This window comes from Lipophrys pholis (assembly GCF_963383615.2).
Source record: "Lipophrys pholis genome assembly, chromosome: 4".
In the NCBI taxonomy this organism is placed as follows: domain Eukaryota; kingdom Metazoa; phylum Chordata; class Actinopteri; order Blenniiformes; family Blenniidae; genus Lipophrys; species Lipophrys pholis.
The window spans coordinates 24722173-24744132 of NC_137637.1; the positions used below are offsets into that span (position 1 = coordinate 24722173).

Below are 21960 nucleotides of genomic sequence, written 5' to 3' on the forward strand. Positions count from 1 at the left end.
ATATATCATCATGTGTTGTTTAGGGGAGCTTGAAGAAATAGTAGTGGTTGAAAAAGAAATATGCTTTGACATAATGACGGAAAACAGTACATACCTTTATTTTCACCCTGAATCTGTTTTCTTGAGTCAATCAACAAATATACATGCTGCATAGCAGCTTGCATATTGTCATACATCTAATGTAATTAGGATTTATTTTTTTTAAATGAGGAATACCTCATGGAGTTAATGGTTTTTAGAGGAGGAGTCTGACAAATGAAAAAGATCATATTGGTTGAATCTTTCCCAGTTCATCTTCTGCATTACATTTTAGATGAATAGCAAACGTTTGTAATGTAATAAACAGTGATAATGCATATATGTTGAACCATGCATATTACTAGAGTGGGAAACAATTTGATTTTGCGGTATTGAAAAGCAGCAATAATGCTTCCATTTCTCTGAACTGTAAAATGTGATAAGTTAGTTTAACTCAAATCATTCAGGGACGCTGATCGCCTGATATCGTACTGACGTAAAGTTATCAGTAGTGATTTCATTTGATTACAAGTAAATTAATTGTTACAACTTCAGTAAATCAGGTGAAGTTATTAAGAATACTTGACGAGCATCAAACTTTACCATTTGGAGGTTCATTAAGAGTAATTAAGGGTCACAATAATTTACAAATGAAATTGAAATAAAGAATAAAATGATCTTTAGCCACATATATATTGTCTTTTTTTGTGCTTAAACAATATTATAACTGTTTTAGGACATTAAGTGGACTCGAAGAAAATAACTTGAGAAAACTCACAAAAATGACAATGCTTATAAATATTTACAAATTTAAGTGTACTTCCTCCTGTTGAGTTATGATAACAAAACACTTGGTGTTAACTTACATAAATGCAAATAGGTGTGCTGCTGGATTAATGGAACTTTTACTTAATTTATTTTGTGTGTGTGTGTGTGTGTGTGTGTGTGTGTGTGTGTGTGTGTGTGTGTGTGTGTGTGTGTGTGTGTGTGTGTGTGTGTGTGTGTGTGTGTGTGTGTGTGTGTGTGTGTGTGTGAGTGTGTGTGTGTGTGTGTGTGTGTGCGTGGGGAGAGAGAGCGAGAGAGAGAGAGAGAGAGAGTTGGTGCGTATCAGATGAGGTGCAGAATCACTTCCTGCAGGCTTCTCGAAGTGCGCAAAGTCAGCCTGACATGTTTCAGGAGGGAAGTCAGCTCAGCAGCAGAAAACTCCTCATCAGACAGTCAAATGTTTTGTCAAAAGAAGCGGGACTTGAGCGCGGAGGGAGAGACGTTTTCTGGCTGCTGATGAAGTTTCAGGTACACATGAGCCTGCGACAACAGGAAACAAGAGAGAGCAGCTCGCACTGAAGTGAAAGCCGCTGTGAAGAAGGTCAACCCCACTCTCGTCTGTCAAGACAGTTCACATTTTTTTGGGGGTGAAAAACCTTGAGCAGATCTGAACATGCCTGTCTTCTACATACAGGATCTGTGAAAGGTGAGAAAACATGCTTCTTATCTATGGATGATGTGTATTCACTAAAATCTGTTACATTCTGAAGGCTTCTTCCACTTTAACGTTTGAAGTACCAAAAGTACATTTGTTATGGATGAATTACACCAACGTACGTTTACTTCTCTATAAGCTTTTAGTTTAATATATAAGTGACTTTGTATATGAAACGACTTGTTTTTACACTACAGAAAGTCTCTTCACACCATTTCCTATCAACACATTTCTATAATTCTCCACTATAGATTTCATTACAATTTTTTTTCCTCAGTAGAATGTCACTGAACATCTTTTCCTGTAGTTATACACTAGATATGTAATTCACTAATAAAGGTCTTAATCCACATTTTCCCTCTTCAGAACTTTCACCTTACACAATTTCCATTATCCATTTCCTATAGCTATATCTCTTCCACTATAGTTTTTTTTTTTGCACACTCTGCTGAATGTTACATCATATCATTTCCTTTGGTTATATCCATTCCACTATAGATTTTGAGAATTTATTTGGCCTGTGGAATGTCACTTCTGATCATTTCCCATAGTTAAATTCCTATTATTCTGATTTTAGTCTCACTTCGTATCATTTGTTATAATAATTACTCTTTTTCCCACTTTTTGTTTCTGCTCATCCACAGTATCGTTTCTGCACTATGTCAGTTTTTCTTATTCTGATGGAACAGCATTCAATTTCAAAATCAGTATTAAAGACAGTCCTCTCCCTACTGGTGCCTGTGCTTGCTCGTGTGGAATTGTTTGTCTATATTTGAATCAAAATTCTAATGCAATAACTATATTGCTATTAGCACCGTGTCGAAAAAAAAGTGCATTGATTTTATTATCTCGGATGGATCGACGACTTGTGTGGTGTGCTTTTGCCGATAGTCAGGATAGAAAATGGATGGATGAATGAAGTATTTGCGGGGGCTTTGAATTGACATTGTTGATGTTCCGAGTTTATACCACGTTTAATGAGGCAGTTTTATTATAAGAATCCTCCGGTCAAGAATTTATGCTTTGCTATTTAAAGACACTTGCCGAAAGTTGTAAGTTAATGATGGGCACCTTTGTTCTCACCTGTTTCACCATTGCCCTACCACTGCCAGCATATTCATCTGTGTGAATCTGTTGAGTTTGGGGTCAGGGGCTGCATGTGGCTTACAAGTTCCTATCATCTAAACTTTAGTGTAAAAACTACCGTTTCAAGTTGTACTCTTTCAAGCTAAATCCCCCCCCACAAGTTTGAATTTCATGCCCGATTCTGTCCTTGATAGCTCCGACCCACCATGTTCCTCAGCCCTTCGTGAAGTGAGACGATGGAGAGCTGGCCCTCCACGGCGAGGAGGCGAGCCTGGATCAACAGCAGCCGCCACTGCCCCACTGTGGAGAAACCCGAGGGGCCGCTCTGCAATGTCCCCTCCGCCTCAACAGTGGACGATGACGTCTTTTCAGATGGTGAGCCTGCGTGTGGGACTCTGCCCGTTGTTTGCACAAACAATTCGGTCAGATAGGAGATGCTCTTAACTGGGTTTTGATAGTTATGGGGTGGGTTTTCCAGCAACACTGAAGTGTCAGCCATTTTATTGAAGTTATCACAAAAGTGAAGAATTATGTAAGATCTACGTCACTCCCTGTAGCAATCAATAGCAATGCTGTGCTTCAAAGTTATTTTTTACTTCAAACCCTTAATTCTATAATGTGTAATTGTTCACAGGATGCTTCACAGGGAAGATCGAGGACTGGCTGCTTAGTTGTGGGTGAGACAATCCACTTTACCGCTGGCTTTTGTTGCCATGTGATTTGTCTTGTCTTTTCGCTCTCGCTTGTGTGTAAAAGTCAGTGGAAACTGGTTAAGTAACAACAGTGAGCACAAAGTGGAAACTCTCAGTCAGGTGTTCCAGGAAGAAGGTGCAGCGCGATACCCACACTCTTATTTCTCACCAGAAATAGCCCCAGGTGATGCATTCTTGTAATTCCACCTAGAAAACAGTAGAAAAGCACATTAGCGTCTTCAAAAACGACGACAAAAAAAAACAAGAAGTCTAAGCTTCTCATTTTGTGATTTGGGAGAAGGTGTTTAATGGTGTAACATCATTTAAAAACAAAGGATGGGAATGCAAGTGTCTTCTTAGCATGTCTGTAGTCGTTTCAGTAGAAAGTGCAGCCATTTGACATGTTTAAAATGTCCTTATGGGCTCGTCTGAAACAGTTATAGATCACTAAAAGGGGATAAGTCTTCTTTGTGAGAGGGATTTTTTTTTTTTTTAAATATCGGAATGGGAAACCTGTACATGTGGCATGCCGCATGTCTGCATGTGAATTGTAATCATCATTAGACCTTCACGTATCATTATTTGCACATAAAAAAGGAGTCGACAGCGGAGTAGCAAGATGTTTGCATGTTTTGTCTGTGTATGGGTTTTCTCCTCGTAATCCTGTTTCCTTTTCACACAGAAGGGTATTCGGTGAATGTTTGCCCCTTAATTTACCATAGATGTGTGGTTGTCTGTCTCCATGTATTTGCCCTGGAATGGACTGGTGACCCGTCCTGCTGCATCTAAATGTCAGAATGTGCAAATGACTGTTGTGGCGGTAGTGGCAGCGTGTGTGAGTTTTTCATATATTAAAAACTGTTATATACTTCCTGCAGGTCTGATTCCAGCACAGAAACCAGCGCTCAGCTAAGTTTTGGTGAGTATGAATGTCGTCAGTATGAAAGTCTTTCATACTGTGACTTGTATACAGCTAACACACTGTCACATGATGTAAATAAACACTTTGTATGAGGTGGGATGTGTTTTTAAAAACAGAACTGTGGGGTGGCTTTAGCAACGTGTGCCGAGTTTTGTTTGTATGAGTTAATAGAAGTGTGACACATAGAAAACAGTAAAATTTGATGTGTCTTGTAAACAATTTAATAAATGAATAAAGTGAGCATCTTGGATATTATCTATTCCTTATAGAAATATTTAACTTCTTTATTCAAATAAATATGGCCATACAACACGTTAAAAATATCAAATTAAAGTCAAAAGGCCCATATTTCTATGTAATAGACCATATGTTGAGGTCAGTAACAGCAATTATGTTTTTTCCTGAATCAGCTGCCCAAAAGGCCATTCATAATAATGTTATAGATAATTAAAGACAAAATATTTGCATGGTTTTTCCTGTGCGAATAATATCAGTTCTAGATAGGAAGCAAATATTCGGAGGATTTTTCGACAAAAAATTATACACCCTGCATGCATAAGACTATTTTTCTATAATATAAAAGGCTGCCCTCAACTGACTATTCGTTACTTTTATTCAGTAAAGTTGTTTGACCTTTAACAATCTAACAACCTCCAATAGAACTGAGTATGATACTGAAACTCGGTTGTTAAATACAACTTCACACAATCAACACGATGTGCCTCAACCTTTGATTTTTAAAATATTTTTTCCTTCTTATTATTTCAGAGTCAGTACGACAAACCAACACCTCTACTGATGACCTGAGTCTCGGAGCTGACGGTGAGCTCACAATATAGAGAAAGCCTACGCTGAAGTCACCAAGTGGCTGTGGTACGCCACCAGAGACGCTTGGTGACGTGATTTAGGACAAAGCTTGATGTCTGAGGGAAGTGAAGCAAACTTTTCATCGTAGTGAGGAGCCACAAAGATCTCATCCTCTCCATCAAAGGGCCAAATTGTAACCGATCGTTTAGAACCTGAGAGTCCGAGCTAAACTAGGGGCTGCTTGGTTGGCGTGGTGGTGGGTGCGCTCGGGTGATCGCGAGAAGGTCTTAGGTTCAAATCTCAACTCGACCTCTTGGTGTGGAGTTGCATGCATGTGTCGTCCAAAGCCAGGTGTGAGAGGCTAATTGGTAATATTTAAATGGCCCTTAGGTGGAAGTATGGAGTCTTGATCAACTTATAGAACATTGATTAATAATATCTTTACTTTCAAGGCATCTTTCATGATGAAAATACAGCTCAAAGGGCTTCCCAATTAAAAAGGAGAGAAAGACATCAATTTAATGTTAAAACAGGGGAAACTTTAAATACAGAATAAAAATCACAATAAAATAGTTACAATTTAAAAGTCATGAATATAATTAAATCAGTTTTTTTTAATTTTTGTTGCATTAAAGCAGCTTCTCCGATCTCTTTGTGTTTCATGATACATTTAAGAAGACTGCATTACCTGATCTTAAGCTGTACTTTGAAGCATTTTCTGTCAGGCAGTCAGAAATGTATGAAGTGATTTATAAATAATTGAGTTGGAGCTCAATCCATCGTCCACCACTTTATAAAATGCTAAATGAAAATACATCATTCCAGACTGGAAGTGCCTTTTCTTTTTAGAATATTTATGGAGTAACTGAAGTTGATATGAGATTAAATTGTGATTAGCTGGTCCTCTTTCTTCCTCCTCGATGTTTTGGAAGCCACCTTGCAAAAAGGTCAATGGGGAGCGCCATGCCTGTGTCAGGGGAAAGAATGCAAAGCAAAATGATACCCTGATGGGATCGCTGCTCTCTTCCAGGATGATAATACCTCTATAGTCGGGAAAGGAGTGATCACTGGCTTCATAGTCATGAAAACACGATATGAACGATGTGCCTCAGTCTTCACAATCCACAGAGTTCGTCCCCAGTCAACTTAAGACAGCTCTTGTGGTGACTTGCTGTATTTTTCTCCCCACCACAACTCTGAATGAAGCAATATGTTCGGGAAGAACAGTTCATCCTGCCAGGAGAGCGCCAGACACCGATGAGTTTGACTCTGGTCACACATTGTTGCTCCAACACCACCTTCCTTTGACACTGTGCATTAATTATTTGGTTAATCTTTCACCTGCCTGTGAAACACACACACGCACACACTCTTTCCATTATTCTAACTTCCTGGAGACTTTCTCCGTCTGTCAACAAGGTTAGATGGGTTAACAATGACCTGTCTGACCTTTCCCGAAGCATATCAACTAGTCTTCACTGAAACCTTAGAAAGAGTGTTTACGTCTGTGCCCACACGGCAACAGCAACACACGCATGCACCGCGCGCATGCACACATACGCCCGCCCACGCACATGCGGAATGGAAATCGACTGAGCAGGAAATGTCTGTTGTGCATCATGTTTTTCGTCTCCTGCTAATGGTTGAATCTGTGTAAAAGTGGTGACGAACACACACATCGACTGACTCACTTGAGCACAACCACCGTAGAATGTCCCATAACCTTCCAGTGTTGCACAATGTTATTGTACCCCTGCCAAGCAGTTTCAGATCAGTGTGTAATTCTTTCATTCTGAGATGATTTCTTTGTTTCAGCTTCTGTGCTAAATGGGGGGAAATTCCTGTCTAAAGCTTGGTAAGTGGCAGCTGTGAATTTGGAGTTGCAACATTTTGTCCTATTAATTTAATGAAGGGGAGGAGTATCAAAGTTATTTTCATTTAAGAGACTACATATCGACAATTTAGTTCTCACTTTGGCTAAACCAGTAAGATGATAGAATAATAACTGTGAAATAGCAGCCACTTTTTTTTTCCCTCCCCTTAATTTTTGTGCCAAAACTACAAGCAGATCCCCACAATATTCATTAAAAAAAAAAATCTTTTCCCAAAATCTATTAGAGAAATCCTCAAATTTGTCAAGAAAAAGGGGAATTCTACTTTGAACGCATTAATGTCATCAAAACCCAAGGCCTTTCACAGAACACAGAATTTCTGAAGCCTATGTTTTCATATACTTACTCCCACACTATGTCTTTGATGCTGTTTGCTGCATTGTTGGTGTTCAGTTCTGGTAGCTCAGTTGTTGTATTACAACCTCTACTCAAACTGCACCAGTGCAATATCCAGTAGCTACGTTATAAATGGCAGTTACCTCATTGACAATTAAAGCCTTTTTAAATTATTGTTATTCAAGCACTTTGCAAAGTCTTCCCTCTATTTGGATCAGCAAGGCAAGTTTATTTATATTGCACCGTTCAGACACAAGTCGATTCACAGTGCTTTACAAGGAAACAAAAAGACAATTAAATCAATGTGATTAAAGAAGTAAATGCTGTTCTTTTTTTTGGAAAGCCTGAGTAAATGATAGTGTTTTTAAGGTCTGATTTAAAAGAGGTGAGTGTGTCAGCAGTCCTCAGGTGTTCAGAACGTTTGTTCCACAGGCGACGAGTGTAGGGACTAAAAACTGCTTCACCTTGTTTGGCTCTGGGAACACTGAGTAAACCTCTTCGTGAGGACCTGAGGGGTCAGGATGGCTCATATAGTCTGCAAGTAAATCTGAGATGTATTAAGGCCTGAGATCATTCAAAGCGTCAGTAAGATTTTGAAGTGGATCTTTTGACACATAGGCAGTCAGTGCAGACATTTAAACACATGTATTATGCTCCTTGAGGGCCATATTACTAGAAAATGGATTTTTTAAAGGTGAATTTTATAATGTTTTTTTTCCCCACCTTGCTTTGTGTTATCTTTAAAGTTTGAAGCGACATCCTTCCTCTGAACTACGCAGGAGGTTTCCCAGCAGGTCAGTGTTTGACCGTGGCGGGAATCAGAAAATAGTTCTCATATCATATATATTTTTCTCATACATTTGAAAGAATATTTTCCCAAAATGAAATAGATGCGTTCTAATCTTTTCCTTTCTTCAACCGTGTTTAATAGTTCACCTCATCAGGGATTATGTCCACCATCTTTGAACTTGGGTCACAGCATGGCCTCCAGCGGCCTCTCCTCCTCCACCTGGAAATCTACTTCAAGGTAAAGATACAGCTGAAAATGTATATTTTACATGGATGATACAGTATATACAGTGGGGAATAAGATAAAGTTTAAGTTTTCTTCATGAATAGGCCATAAATTGTGATCCAATGTACGACAAAGTTATAGACAAACACAAACCTCTTAAGCTCACACCCCAGAAACAATAACAACATTCAAGTCTTTTTTGAAACATTATCAAAACATGCACAGTGCTGGTGGAAAAAGTTAGTGATTCTCAAATTTAGTAAATGGTTAATTACATTTGCATCATTAACATCAACAAAGCGCTTGCCGATCAGAGGAATGACAGATATTTGAGGGTTATTTGGGCCATGATGAGGGCCATATAGTCTTGAATGCTATACTTTATTTCCCTTTTCCTCACACCAGTGTATCAGAAGTCTTGGATTTGTACTCCGAGGACGCGGAGGAAACTCTGCTTGACCTGGGATTCGGCTGTGAAGTGCCACAGGTCACCGTGCGTATTCCTCCTCGGTTCTTCACTTTTCCCTCGCAGGCCCGGGGCATCAACTTCCGCCTCTTCCTGGACTCACAGCTACGGCGAATCAGAGAGGAGGACCCCAGTCTTTCTCTTGCCAGTAAGAGTTTAGAGTTAGTGAGTCTTTGTACTGAACGTTATGTTTCTTTGCCTGAACGCTTAAGTTATTTTTAGACAGTCACATAGATAATGACTTACACCATTTTATTTCCTGTTTATTCTTCCCAACAGGTCGTTTCAGACAAGTACAAGTGCTCACGGCAATGGCCAATGCTTTCTACTCCCTCTACTCCCACGTCTCCCGTACTCCCCTGCAGAAACTGGCCACACCAGAGTTTACCTTCTCCTCCTCTCCTGTGGAGAGGATCGAGCGGTTCAGGAGCAGTGTTCGCAGTGAGCCTCGCTCCCCCGTGGAGAGGCTGAAGGACACCGTTAACAAGATGTGTCTTTACCCAGGCTCTCCCCGCGGGTCGGACTCCTCTTCCCCGCAGCACTCGCCCAGAAGAAGATCCAGCCTTCCCGAAATGGTGGATATTGTCATTAAAAGCAAGACTGGGGCTGTCAAGAAGTTGGATTTAGGGGAACATAATCAGGACTCGTGTGGGGATGTTAAGCTGATAATGGGTGGTGATCGATCTGGCAAGAGTGATGACACCGAGCAGAGTGTGGAGGACGCAGATGGTATTCAGAATGAAAACAAGGTGCAGGAGAACACTTTAGAGATTAAGGACAGCGGGGGAAGCTGTATCAAGCAGACTGGATTTGACAGCAGGACTGTGAGAGCATCTCCACGATCAACGTTACCAAGAGAAACTATGACAGAGACAGAACATCAATTACTTTCCTGCCATCCACAATCGGACTCACGTCATTTTGCTGCACATGACACAAAGACAGCCAAGCTGAGGCCTGTTGCAAAGGCAACATACGATCTAATCTGCCCACAGATAACAGAACGCGTACATCAAGCACGTTTCTGCTGTCAAAACACACAAAGTTTACCTCACATCTCTTCCGAGGCAGAAAGTGAGGATAAACCTCGGCCACACGAGCCTCAAACGCAAGCTACAATCTCTGAGGACTGTTGCACTCGAGACGCTCCCTCTGCAGGAGAACCCACTCATGTAGCTGCATTCAGATCTTCTGTTCTGGAGAACAGCCGCCGAGACGCTCAGTGCAGCATCACTGTGACTGGCTGGGAAGGAGATGATGTGTCCTCCCGCTCTTTGAATACAGACAGTCATTCTTCGTCACTTCAGATGTGCGAGGAGTCATCTCATCCAAAGGAGAGACAGTACCTGAATCCACATCGCGGCCTGGGCCGCCTCACCACCAGCCTGCAGCAGGTCAACTCCTTTGAACTGGAGGAGGTACAGTGGTTCGACATCCACACTGTGATGACAAAAATAGTTTCTAGTTTTATTTATTTATTTATTTATTTATTGTGATTACAGGAATTAACAGAAATTGATACAAGATGTGGGATAACCGCCTTAAGAATGATCATCAGGCAGTTTGAATGGTCTTTTATTGCCATTCAAATCAGCAATTCAGATATTTTCGGGAATATATTGCGATTTGGTGCCATATGATAATGTTTCAAACCATTTTTAGTCATAGTTTGCCGGAAAGTATTTACTGTGCAAAAACGAGACACATTTTTTTAAACCTTACTGCAAATATTGCTGATTTGTGGTGAATTTATGTTCACTTTGTGGTCACACCACTTCAGTGCACTGGAGGGAGTGACGTGCACTATGGTGGGCCATAACCAACTGGGGCCAGGAGTAACATACCGTACACACAATCTTCCATTTAGAGCTTAATGGTGCATGATAAAAGAAGCTTACATAATTGACACAAATGCACACATGGAAAGATTAAACCACACGGCGACGCTGTGAGGAAAGATGCACCCAAACAGTTATCAGAACAATTTTAAGTGAAAATGTTGCTTTAGGTCATAATGTCTCCCTTCCCAAACAGCTATTTTTCCACACCGAAAGCATTGGAGTGTAATTATACAGGATTTGACACTGACATGAAGCATGTAATGTGTACTTTTCTATTTCTAGGTTCATAGTGCAGGAGAGGAAGACACTGGACTTTCACTAACTACAAGAGCAGCAACCTCCCCCAGGTCCATGCAATGTCAATACAAAGGTCATTTTCATTCATTTATTCTTATTTCAAACCTCTATGCATGAGCATATTTTACAGCCTCTTATGGACTTGCTACCTGCTGGGATTGGCTCGTGTGCCCTGTGACCCAGAGTTAGATAAAGGGGTGTGAAATTTTGATATTTGGATATTTTTACAAACGAATGATCTTAGTCGACATGTTGCAGTTTATCCTATGCTGAACTGAGGTTTGTGAGTTCTAATGGTAGAAAAATGTGAGGAAACGGGTGTTGTCATTTCACACTGTGATAGCTACTGTATGTGCGTACAAACCCATCATACTTCTGCTTTCCTATTAAGTAACAGCTCATGTTGAGGCGGCAGTATTAAGTGTTGGTCATGATGTGTGAGGAATTGAACGATACAGATAGTTCACATAGAAACAAAGGCGTGTGTGAAAATGACTTTATCATCCAGGAGGGCCTTACTTGGGGCCCACATGTACGCAGGTGTTTCATGTCTTTGTGAGTTTCCTTTTTGTCTTTTTGTGCGTATTCAGGTCAGACTGCAGCTGGATTTCTGCAGTAACTGACTTGTGCGCAGAGAACAGATCTGACTGTGACTTTGTGTCCCTGTGTAGGTGAAGTGGTCCGAGGTGACAGCTTGCAGTCAGACAGCAGCGGCTACGCAGACGAGGAAGTCGGCCCCCAATTGGACAGACACAGTAGATGATGGAAAACCACATTAACGGCAATATTTCTCATATCCAATTATAATCCTGAAGTTTGGGGATAAAACTGACTTAAAATATGCATCCAGGCAAGGGGTTTGAGTTGAAAGAATTGAAAAGCTCACTAAAGAATCTTTTCCTCCAATAGTAAACGTTTTAAGCATTATCGTTTATGAGTAAATAAACTCAGAAGTGACTCTACACAGGGTGTCATGTGATCGTGTGGGATTGTTTCTGTATGTTAAGCATGAAACGGATTGGATACACTGATACTGGCTGGAAGAGTCTCCAATCACCCCCACACACCTGGAAGAAGCTGGGATAGAAGATGCATAATATACTTAAAGGGGAAATACAGCAGGCATCATATTCATATCTAGAAATGGTATTCGTTTTATTACAAGGCTGACATTTGCAAGGGTTGTAATGGATATTAAGCCAAAGGGGTTCAATTCAATTAATTCCACTGCTTGGTGGATAAAAGTTATCTCCCTACATAGTAATTAAACCTACGTCATCCGCAGGCTTAACAAAACACCTAAAATAAGGTTCTAATTCTAAGGAAAGCAGAAGTGTCATCCCAAATGTATGGAGAGTGAAACTTCTACTGTTGCCGTTCATATTCTATATTGTACAGTCCTAATAAGTGTGAATCTTGAATACCCATATTATATTAATAACAAAACATTGTAGATGATGAAATTAAGATTCTATTTTTTTTTTTTTTTTTAATGGATGGGAGCAATTTTATTTTTATTAAAACAAAATATAAATAACCACGGTGCACTTGGAATGGGAATTACTTCTACTGAAGGGGGGAATAAAAATGATGTCTCCTGCAAAGTGATTAAAGCTACTTCATCAGCAGACCTGATCTGAAATAAACTGACGTCCTTTAATTTTACCCATCATCCAAACCATCTTCCCTTTTGCTTTTACCATGAAATATTTACCCCGATAATATCATACCACACGCAATATGCACATTCATTTCTGAGTTTATTCACAACATGCAACAGTGTGTTGGTTTTATGTAAAATACCAAAAATACGCAAAAGTAGGAAACATTTTCATGACAGTTGGGTTCATACTTGATCTCAATAACTTAGCTCACTGTTCACATTTATCGCATCAGATTTACAAAAACAGCTTTACGGTTGTAAATATTTGTCTTAATGATACCTATATTATTTCCCACCTCACTGTGGAAAACATCTCCCGTTCCGCTTTTACAAGAATTGTTTCATTGAAGACAATTTCCCATGGAGCTCATGAAACTTCCTCCAACCATCAACAAGTTGACAATGGCAAGGATGGCACAAAATCAATTAAAAGTCAACCGTTCACTTAGTTTATTTCAACAATCAGAAAACAGCAATACACAAATCTGTCTTAGTAGAGAACGAGGTTTGTTTGATCAAGTGGTCTCAGCTCGAGGTACAGACGTGTGGTGCAAAAGACATCGTGGTGCAGACTCTGCACTGTTTTCAGTTCTTACGTCGACTAAGCGATTTGTCAACAGCCGTGGCGATATTTTCCATCATGACACAACAAGTGGGTCAGAGAGCATTATCTGGATAATGAGCATCCATTCGACATTATTAGAATCATGAGTGGCAGGAAGAAAATAAAGAAAAATAAAACACAAGGGGTTTAAGTGAACAGCTATCTGCATTACAAGCACAGAGACATGGGTGAGGTAATTCTATTCCATTAAAGGTAGCTTTCTGTGCTGCGTGGTCTGGAACAGCCAAGGGGTAAAAGTCAAGCATGTCAGTTATTACGGCAGACTTCACTTCTTCCAGATATAAATCTCATTTGTTTTGGAATCAGAAATTTAATTGCAAAACTTTTTATGCAAAGATGTCAATCTAAAAGACCGTTTGACACTGAAACTTGACAACGACAATTCCTTTAAAAGATTTTTACTCCTAAAATAAGTTGACAATCCTAAACAAAATGTAACACGAGGAGCACATTACACACGTGGACAGTACAAGCCCAAACTTTTGATGGGTAGTGTACAGCAAAAGGGAATTATTCACAACTCATGCAAGTCATCCTGCAAGTCAAGAGAGCCTTTAATTCAGCAGTCTCTCCATGTTTCAACCATGATTCCATGATTTTTTTTTAATTATCCTTCCGTGAGTAAAGGGGATTCAAGGAAGCACTGATAAATAGTGACTACCAAATTTCACAAGCCCTTTGGACTTTTTGCAGTCTTTTTTGGCTCCATCAGAACTTTTCTTGAGCTAATATATCAAATTCAATGTGAGAGCACCGACTATAACTTCAGATAAATACAATTTAAACATTAAATAAAAAAAAAATACAATAAAAAAATACAGTGAATGACCTAAGCATCAAACACTAAAAATACTAAAAGAGCACCTCTAAATAATTTGTGGCAAAGGCAGTTTCATGAATTTTTTGGGGGGGCAAATAAAAGTTCATCTGTGATGTTTAATGAAGTGTGGGGCCACAAAAAAAACTGGAGTACTTTGGGAGGCAGAAGAAGCCTACATTATAAATCTGAGGTAACTCGTGTTATTCAAACTCACCACAAAAGTGCCTCTGTTGAGATCCAGAGGAGGAATTCGATGGCACTGTGAAATGGAGAGTTTGAGTTCATTGGGGATGAAATGGACCGGGTCCATCATTTCCCTCCCGCCATGATTTTGAGATACTGCAGTGCATTGTGGGCTGCGTTGGCTCGAGCGGCATCTATGTTGGGGGCGAAGCCGTGGCACACTGTGATCGGCTGCGTGGACAGCTCCACGAGACACTGACACAAGCCGCTGAGACTGCGATCTTCTAAAACGAGAAGGAACACAGAAAAGGTTAGAAATTATGTTTTTAATTCTGAATTTTTTTCTTCTTGTGGATAGGAAATGCAGTAGACTGGATCAGAAAGCATTATATAAATGCATTTAAAATTTTAGTAAAGTTTAGTAAAGTAGTAGGTTTTTTTTACCTCTCACTCTTTGAGAGACGGACATATCAAAACAAATCGTGATCAATGAATAACATTTGTTAATCGGTTCAACACAGGTCTTTACATTGCAAACCTCAGTGGGAGCCATAAGGGGCTCCTACACCACAACAGAATATCTGAAAATCAGGGGCAACTTTTCACTTCACACTTCATAAATTACACGCTCTCTAACTTTAGGTGTGACTAAAATGTTTAGCCTTGCTACGCTTTTGTTGGTGAACTCACCTAAATCCAGGTAGCTGACGTCGAAGCGCTGCTCCACTGAGAGGTCACTCAGCTGAGAGCAGAAGTTGGAGTCGGAGGGCATACCCAAGGGGTGGCTGCGAAGCTGGAGGATCTTCTCTCCAGCAGAGTTACGCAGGGAGTCCCACGTGCAGCTGAAACCTTTACTTTTGCCGGTCTCAGCTCTGTTCCCCAAGTGCTGCATGGGGGTGGGTGGGGGGATTTTATTTAAGATATTAATGAACATTGACAAAAATCTGCCGTTAATATATCTGTATTAGTTTACGTATGCCGTGACCTCTCACCACATTAAACGTGTCGTCTTCGGTGTCTGCATCGTTGTTGGTCCTCAGATCCACGGGCACATCGTGTATCCGCGATAACATCTTAGCTGCTGCGTTTCTCTTGGCAAGTTTCTTAGATGTACCACTTCCTGGAAAAAACAAACAAAACAAAACTCAAAAGATCAAATTTTGATGCCTTATCATTGTGTTTTGTCTAAATCTGGGTTCTCTGAGGATGCGATTTTCCCACCATCAGTTTTACTTTTGTTATGATTTTTCCAAAATAAATTAAAAGTGACAAGTAGAGGGTAAACCTAGTAATGAGAATATTAAAACACTAGTTTCAGTGGAACTTCCTGCAAGACGTAGGTCACCGAGTTTTTAGCTCCAACGAGTCGATGAAAACAAGCTCACTGAAACAGAGTAGCTCCAAAACAAAAGTTGGAACGTAGGAGATGAGTGGACAAAGAAGCAGAAGGTAAATTCAGCCCTAAAATGTTTAGTCAACGCAGAGGAAGTTATGCACGCATGTCATATATAACCCATAATAAATACATACGATACGAGAATATGACGTAAACATACCAATTTCTACAAATCGTTCCACTCTGCAGGTCATGGTAAACTCTTTTCTATGTGCCGGGCCAGACTCTTGGGTGACTGTGTACTCTGGCAAACGCCATCCTTTCTGCACCACCAATTCCTGGCAAAGAAATGAACAGAAAAAACTGAAAGACGTAAAATAATAATAAAAAAAAAAACCTTGCACTTATATAAACATTAACAGCATTAATTAGCAGAGTAAACAAAAGTGCATATTAAATTGCCGTCTTCAGGAGACTTTTTTTTTTTTACCTGCAGAGCCCCGACCGGGTTACATTCAGACTGCTGAGAACTGCCTGAGGTCTTCATCTCTGAAGAGGAACTATGCCAAAATGAAATTTTTTTTTTTTGGAAAAAATAGAACAGAAGGGGAAACCATGAAACCACACAATTGCATACCAGCATTTTGTCAGTGTTGAAATATTGAGAATGTCAGGTTGTTAAACTGGTCGACAAAAAGCTGATCCTGACATGTTGGTAAACTGACCCATCTCCTTCCATAGACACATCCACCGCGATAAACCCGTCAACTCCAACACCGACTCCTGCGGGACCTCCGAGGCCTCCCTTGAGCATCTTCAGAGCAGCCTCAGCTGCTTTGTGCTTGGCTGCCTTCTTGCTGGGCCCTTGGCCGGTGCAGCTGATCTCTCCGACGGAGACGCGGAACGTGAAGTTGGGCTGGTGGGCCTGTCCCTCGGCCTTAAGCAGGTCATACACTGGGGTCTTGCCTATCCGCGTTCCATACTCCTGCAGCAGACTGATGGGCGTCTTTCCGGGATTCACAGCCAGCATTTGCTCAATACTGCATAACAGAAAAAAAATCCCAACATAAAATGAACTGCATTGTCATTTTTTAATTTATGTAGAGAAATGTTGAGTCAGCTGTTACTCTAAATTAGAGGAAAGCAGCCTTTTGAGGGAATTAATGGTCACTCTGATATATAGATATCTTTTCAAATGTTGTGAAAAGATGCATTAGGATCATTTTGTTAAATTGAAATGTATGTGGTCTTGTATTAAAAGCTATTTCTATTGAAGGAATTACTAAGATAAACCCAAAAAATAAAATCACATGCTCTTCATTGGCAGCAGCAGATAAAAAAAATGTGCAGATTAATAAGACATTACAAGAAAAAAGGTCATGCATTCTATTGTAATACAAATAAACTACAACTTATTTGTTATTACATATAATCAGAACAGCTCGGATGTCTAGTTAGTATTACTCTGGCCTCTATGCAGAAGACCTGGTTTGAAGCACAGGCTCAAGACTTTATGTGAAAATGTTTATGGATGAAATAACTTCACATCCAATATATATTGAGTATTAGCTGGAATATTGTGGGAGCACTCCGTGATCTTTATAAACATTAGGAAGGATCAGAACAGGGAAGCACCTTTGATGCTTCACATATATTTCCAACCCTAATCAATGCAGCATTCCGGATAAAGTTGAGTTTATCTTAATTAATATACGTGACTGTGTTGTTCACAAAAATTTGACAGATTTAATCTGTATAGTAGCTTTTCTTTCTATACAATATTGATATATAAGTTTGTATTGTCTGATTGTATTCACCTTTTTATTCTTTCTGTGGCTTTTCTGCTTTTGTCTGCTCATGTAAAGCACACTGAATTGAATGAGTTGCTAAAATTAGTTTCACAGCTTAAACAGACTTGTCTGGAAACATTAGCAGGTTGGACAGTTTTCAATTAGCAGGAGTTAAATTAAATATCCAACTTTGATCAAATATTAAGCAATGGGTCATCCTCGTGAAGCTACAAGGACAACATACTCAACTAACACGGTCCCGCATAAGATGACATTTGAAAAAGTAAACAGATTTTGTATTGTTTGCGAGCTGGATTTGTGAGGAAAACAATACATTTCAATGGCTTTTTGTGACGTAATAAAGACCAGACAACTCATTGTTTTCACTCTGCATGATTTCCAAGATTATAGGTGAAAGCAATCCATAGAAAGTATCTGTAAGAAGACATTTCTGATGGTTTAACGTGGTTAGTCGGGGTGTTCAGCGTTAGCTTAGCCGCACCTGGAGCACCCGGAGTTTCTCTTCCAGCTGTCCGATGCTGTCTCGTCGTTCATTCCCTATTTCACGCAGACAGAGCCGGTCGGTTTCGGATGGAAAATCCCCCCCACCAAAACAGACACTAGCTTTCATTAGACGGTGTTTATTATATCCCCAGACAGATGATGAGGCAGCGACATGTGAAGAGCGGACTGCGCGCCTCCACAGCTAAAAGGACTACAGCTGAGCCGCTCAGGCGCACGCTTATGACGCAACCCGGCGCTCAGTCAAACTCGGTCGCTGATTGGTCCAGAGGCGTGGAGGGACGCAACTCCTTCCACCAATTTAACTTTTCTGAAGCCACAAACCCATTTAACCTTCAATTTTAAAACGTTTATCCAAATAGAAAATACATCCAAACTCATGTTACGTGTTACATTCAGAGGACGAAGGCCACCTAAAAATGCGTCTTAATTCTTTAAATTCTGACTCTAAAATGTAAAATTCTGATTTTAATTTTAGAATCCTGTCTAAAGTCTGATTTTAATTTTAGAATCCTGTCTAAAGTCATAATCCATGATGGATCTCAGTTTAACTAAGATCCTCCTCTCACCTACCCCCTCGAGCTTCAGGGGTGTCATTAGAGCTGGCATCCATGACCTCTCTGTTTCTTTGTGGAAACAGGGAAACTCCAACAGATCACTGACGATAGCCGATGCTACAACAGTGTTGTAAAATATCCTGAACAGACTCCTTCAGATCAGCCTCCTCAGCAGGTGGAGTCACCTTTGGCTCCTCTTAGGCAGGGCGTCTGTAATATCGATGTGTGTCAGTTTGTTACTGGGATGGACACCGAGAGTCCAATGTTTTAAAAGTCCAGACCCTTGATGTTCACTGGTGTAAAGGGTGTGGTTTACTGTAATTAAACTACACATACTGATAAGCTCAGTTATCTTTATTTTGCAAGTTCAAAAATTTAAATTGATTCAGTCAAAACTAGTTAAAAATGACTCTTTCCATCATAAAAGAGTTGCACAGCTCCGTGATAATAAATACATAGTGTAAAGAGTGTCAAACTCATTTTAGTTCAGGGACCACATACAGCCCAAATTGTCAACTTGGGAGGATAAGTAAAATGATAGCATAATGAAGAAAACATTTAAGTCCATTTAATCAAATATCTTTCCACAAACGTCAGTGGATTGTTTATTTTTTTGCGTAAAAACAAAAACTACAATTTCAACACCACGCTGTTCTTACACATGCTAATGTTGGAAATTACAGTAAAATGTACGAAGATCATGTTCTCCAACTGTGGCTCCAATTCTACCTTTTATATACGTTTCTGACTCAGCGTCAACGAATGTTGTGGTTAGTTGTTGTAATTCCTCCCCCTCGCCTGCAGGTGGCGGTAGTGCGCTCATGCAGCTCGCTGCAGTGGAAGAGAAGGATACGCCAGTTTGGTGGGTGTTGCTCGTGAGCTCGCAGCAAAGTGCTGTGTCGATTAATTTTTACAACGAATATTTTTCCTCTGTAGCAGCGATGTCTTCGGTTCAGGGTTTCAGAGATTTTATCTGCGAGCGACTGACTGCTGCTGCCCTTGAAATATTCACTGCGTTCGAACAGACGGTGGCCCAGTACGAGTCCGAGATTGGCCGTCAAAGGAAACTATTGGATAACAACTGGACATCTCAGATTGAGGTGCATAAATCAGGTCTGTTGAACTCTAATCATCCCGATGAAATAACACGCATTTAATCCTCACTGACTGGATCCATTCAGAGTTATTATACAATCAACCAGGCCCCGGGAATGAGCTGCAGCTCATGCTTACATATAAATAATATGAATTATACATGAAACATTCAGGATCAATTAGATGTATGTATTGGACATAGGTGACCTTGACTTTATGTTTATTTTTTTCGAGCCTCTCCACACTGAACCTTAGCCACCAGAACTGTGATTTATAAATAAAATCTGGCCATATACTGTCTGAGGCAGGAAGTTGTTAAGTGCATGTATTTTAATGTGACTTATCTGTTCAAATAAGATGGAAATCGCTTTGATGCATGCGTTGATAAACATGGATGAAATGTATCATAAGGGTCAGCTATTAACTTTCTATTTTAATCATTCAACCACTGTCTCAGCTTCTTTTGCATTATGGTTGTGTGATCAAATTTTAAATTGTATTTGGCTCATTTGGATTGATTGATTCCCTTATGTGAGTGACACACTGCATTCATCAGTGATGTCTCATTAAGAATATGTTTGCTAACAAGTGTGTTTTTCTTGTGTCCCGTTGTCTCATCAGACACCCCTCAGAAGAATGTTTGCGAGGATGTGGAGGTTCTCTCTGAGGAACGGTTCTCTAATGATGAGAGGAGCAGCAGTGTTAACCAGGACGAACCAGAATTTGCATATATTAAAGAAGAACCGGATGACCAAAGCAGTAATCGGGAGGAGCAGCAGCATTCACTGGAGTTGGAGACTGACAACAATCCATCCATTCGATCATCCTCTATTCCACGTTATCCTGTTGAGGGTCACGAAGTGGAGACCGACAATTCTGTCGTAACTCCAAATGAAGAGGAGCATAATGGCAGTGACCAAGAATCAAACATTGACCAGCTTCTCATTCACAACTCCTCAGCAGCTCACCACCAAAATCAGAAGGAAAACAAACACGTGGACTCAACATCAAGCACATATGCAGCAATGAGGCCAAACAGGAGACGTTGTAGAAGCGCCGTCGGTGTCGCTCCCATATCAGAGAGTCAGTGTGATATAAAGCCACGTAAAAAGAGTCGAAGGTGCAACGTGAATAGAAAGACTTGTGTGGCTAATCCCAGAAGAAAACGAGGTGGCAGAATGCGCACAGATGAGAAGCCATGTTGTTGTGAAGCATGTGGGAAAAGTTTCAGGGACAATTACACCTTGTCAGTTCATATGAGAACCCACACAGGTGAAAAACCCTATGCTTGCAATACATGTGGGAAGTGTTACAGAAATAGGCATGGCTTGGTAAACCATACGAGAAGTCACACAGGTGAAAAGCCCTATGTTTGCAAAACATGTGGAAAGTGTTATAAACATAGCAGTGGCTTGTCTTACCACATGAGAACTCACACAAGTGAAGGGATGCATTCTTGCAAAACGTGTGGTGAAAATTTCAGAGAAAATTGCGATTTGTTGGTCCACATGAGCAAACACACAGGTAGGAACCTGTATAGTTGCAACGACTGTGGCAAAAGTTTCAGGGTCAGCCGTGAGTTGTTGGCTCACATGAGAACTCACACAGGTGAGAAGCCGTATCCTTGTCAGCAGTGTGGTAAAAGTTTCCGACTTAGTCGCTACTTGATTGTGCACATGAGAACTCACCGATGAGAGGTCGCATTTTTGTGCAGCACGCAGAAAAAAGGTTCACTCGGTCGAAACACAAAACAGTGTTGATGAAAGGGTGTTCGTTGAGAACGGTGTTTATGAGTAAAACGTTCCAAAACACTGTTAGACTGTGCCTCAGCACAGAGTTCTTACTGTAAGATTTATCTGATGAAATGTATTCACTTGTGTGAGGCTGTTTAAACGGTTTGCAGCGTGTCATTTTCTTATGTTATACATAATAAATTTTACAGAATGTCAATGTATTCAAATGTTAGCTGTACCCTATTGTTGTACAGCTGTTGTACAGTATTAAGTAGTATTAAGTAGTATTAACCATGACACAAAATGTCACATAGAAAGTTTTCAGCTATGTGACCAGTTCTTGTACATTAAATGAGAGTTGACTCAATGGATTGCTCTGTTGGCCGCACCATGAACCCTGTGTTTTAACCTGTATTTGTTTGGATATTGGGAATTGAAGGTGTATTGAATTACCTGCAGAGTCTAATGTAATGGTGTTCCACTGAACATTTCATATTAAAAGTTTTTTTCTAGGGGGTTCAAACCTGTATTTGTTTGTGTATTTGGTAAAACACTGAATTAGCTGCCATGTGTTTCCTCCTTTCCAATATATCTACAGTACACATTAATCATAGCGAATATTACTATCAAAAACACAGAAAGAGGCTCCTGGGGCTTTTTTGTACAGGACTAATGTCTCTTATTGGTTGGTCTTTCCATCTTGAGTTTGATCGTATACTTGAATTGATGAATATTAGATTACATTATACACTGTTTTTGCTATTGCATATGTAAACATTCGGCG

The 21960-nt window shown here is 40.1% G+C and overlaps 3 protein-coding genes across 4 annotated transcripts; 2 read left to right on the forward strand and 1 right to left on the reverse strand.

The window, feature by feature from the left end:
- The first annotated feature begins 1104 nt into the window (after positions 1-1104).
- On the forward strand, positions 1105-12523 carry tespa1 (thymocyte expressed, positive selection associated 1). Of its 2 annotated transcripts, none has more exons than XM_080461947.1 (12): positions 1105-1489; positions 2779-2959; positions 3219-3261; positions 4155-4195; positions 4967-5020; positions 6821-6860; positions 7980-8027; positions 8165-8260; positions 8654-8862; positions 8994-10132; positions 10838-10925; positions 11524-12523. In XM_080461947.1, the coding sequence occupies exons 2-12, from the start codon at positions 2821-2823 to the stop codon at positions 11613-11615; spliced, it is 1989 nt and encodes a 662-aa protein (XP_080318073.1). In that variant the 5' UTR covers positions 1105-1489; positions 2779-2820; the 3' UTR covers positions 11616-12523. The 2 variants fall into 2 exon arrangements, with proteins under 2 accessions (XP_080318073.1, XP_080318074.1); XM_080461948.1 differs by having other exon boundaries at positions 2802-2959.
- A 71-nt stretch (positions 12524-12594) lies between these two features.
- tarbp2 (TAR (HIV) RNA binding protein 2) lies at positions 12595-18001 on the reverse strand. Its single transcript, XM_080461949.1, has 7 exons — positions 17772-18001; positions 16205-16519; positions 15970-16039; positions 15700-15817; positions 15136-15263; positions 14834-15029; positions 12595-14427 (listed from the first exon to the last, which is right to left on the reverse strand). The coding sequence occupies exons 1-7, from the start codon at positions 17822-17824 to the stop codon at positions 14270-14272; spliced, it is 1038 nt and encodes a 345-aa protein (XP_080318075.1). The 5' UTR covers positions 17825-18001; the 3' UTR covers positions 12595-14269.
- Positions 18002-19184: 1183 nt separating this feature from the next.
- On the forward strand, positions 19185-21691 carry LOC308108488 (uncharacterized protein). The gene is made up of 3 exons (XM_080461467.1): positions 19185-19210; positions 19285-19461; positions 20065-21691. Exons 2-3 carry the CDS (start codon positions 19290-19292, stop codon positions 21135-21137), a joined length of 1245 nt encoding a protein of 414 aa, XP_080317593.1. The 5' UTR covers positions 19185-19210; positions 19285-19289; the 3' UTR covers positions 21138-21691.
- Positions 21692-21960: the final 269 nt, after the last annotated feature.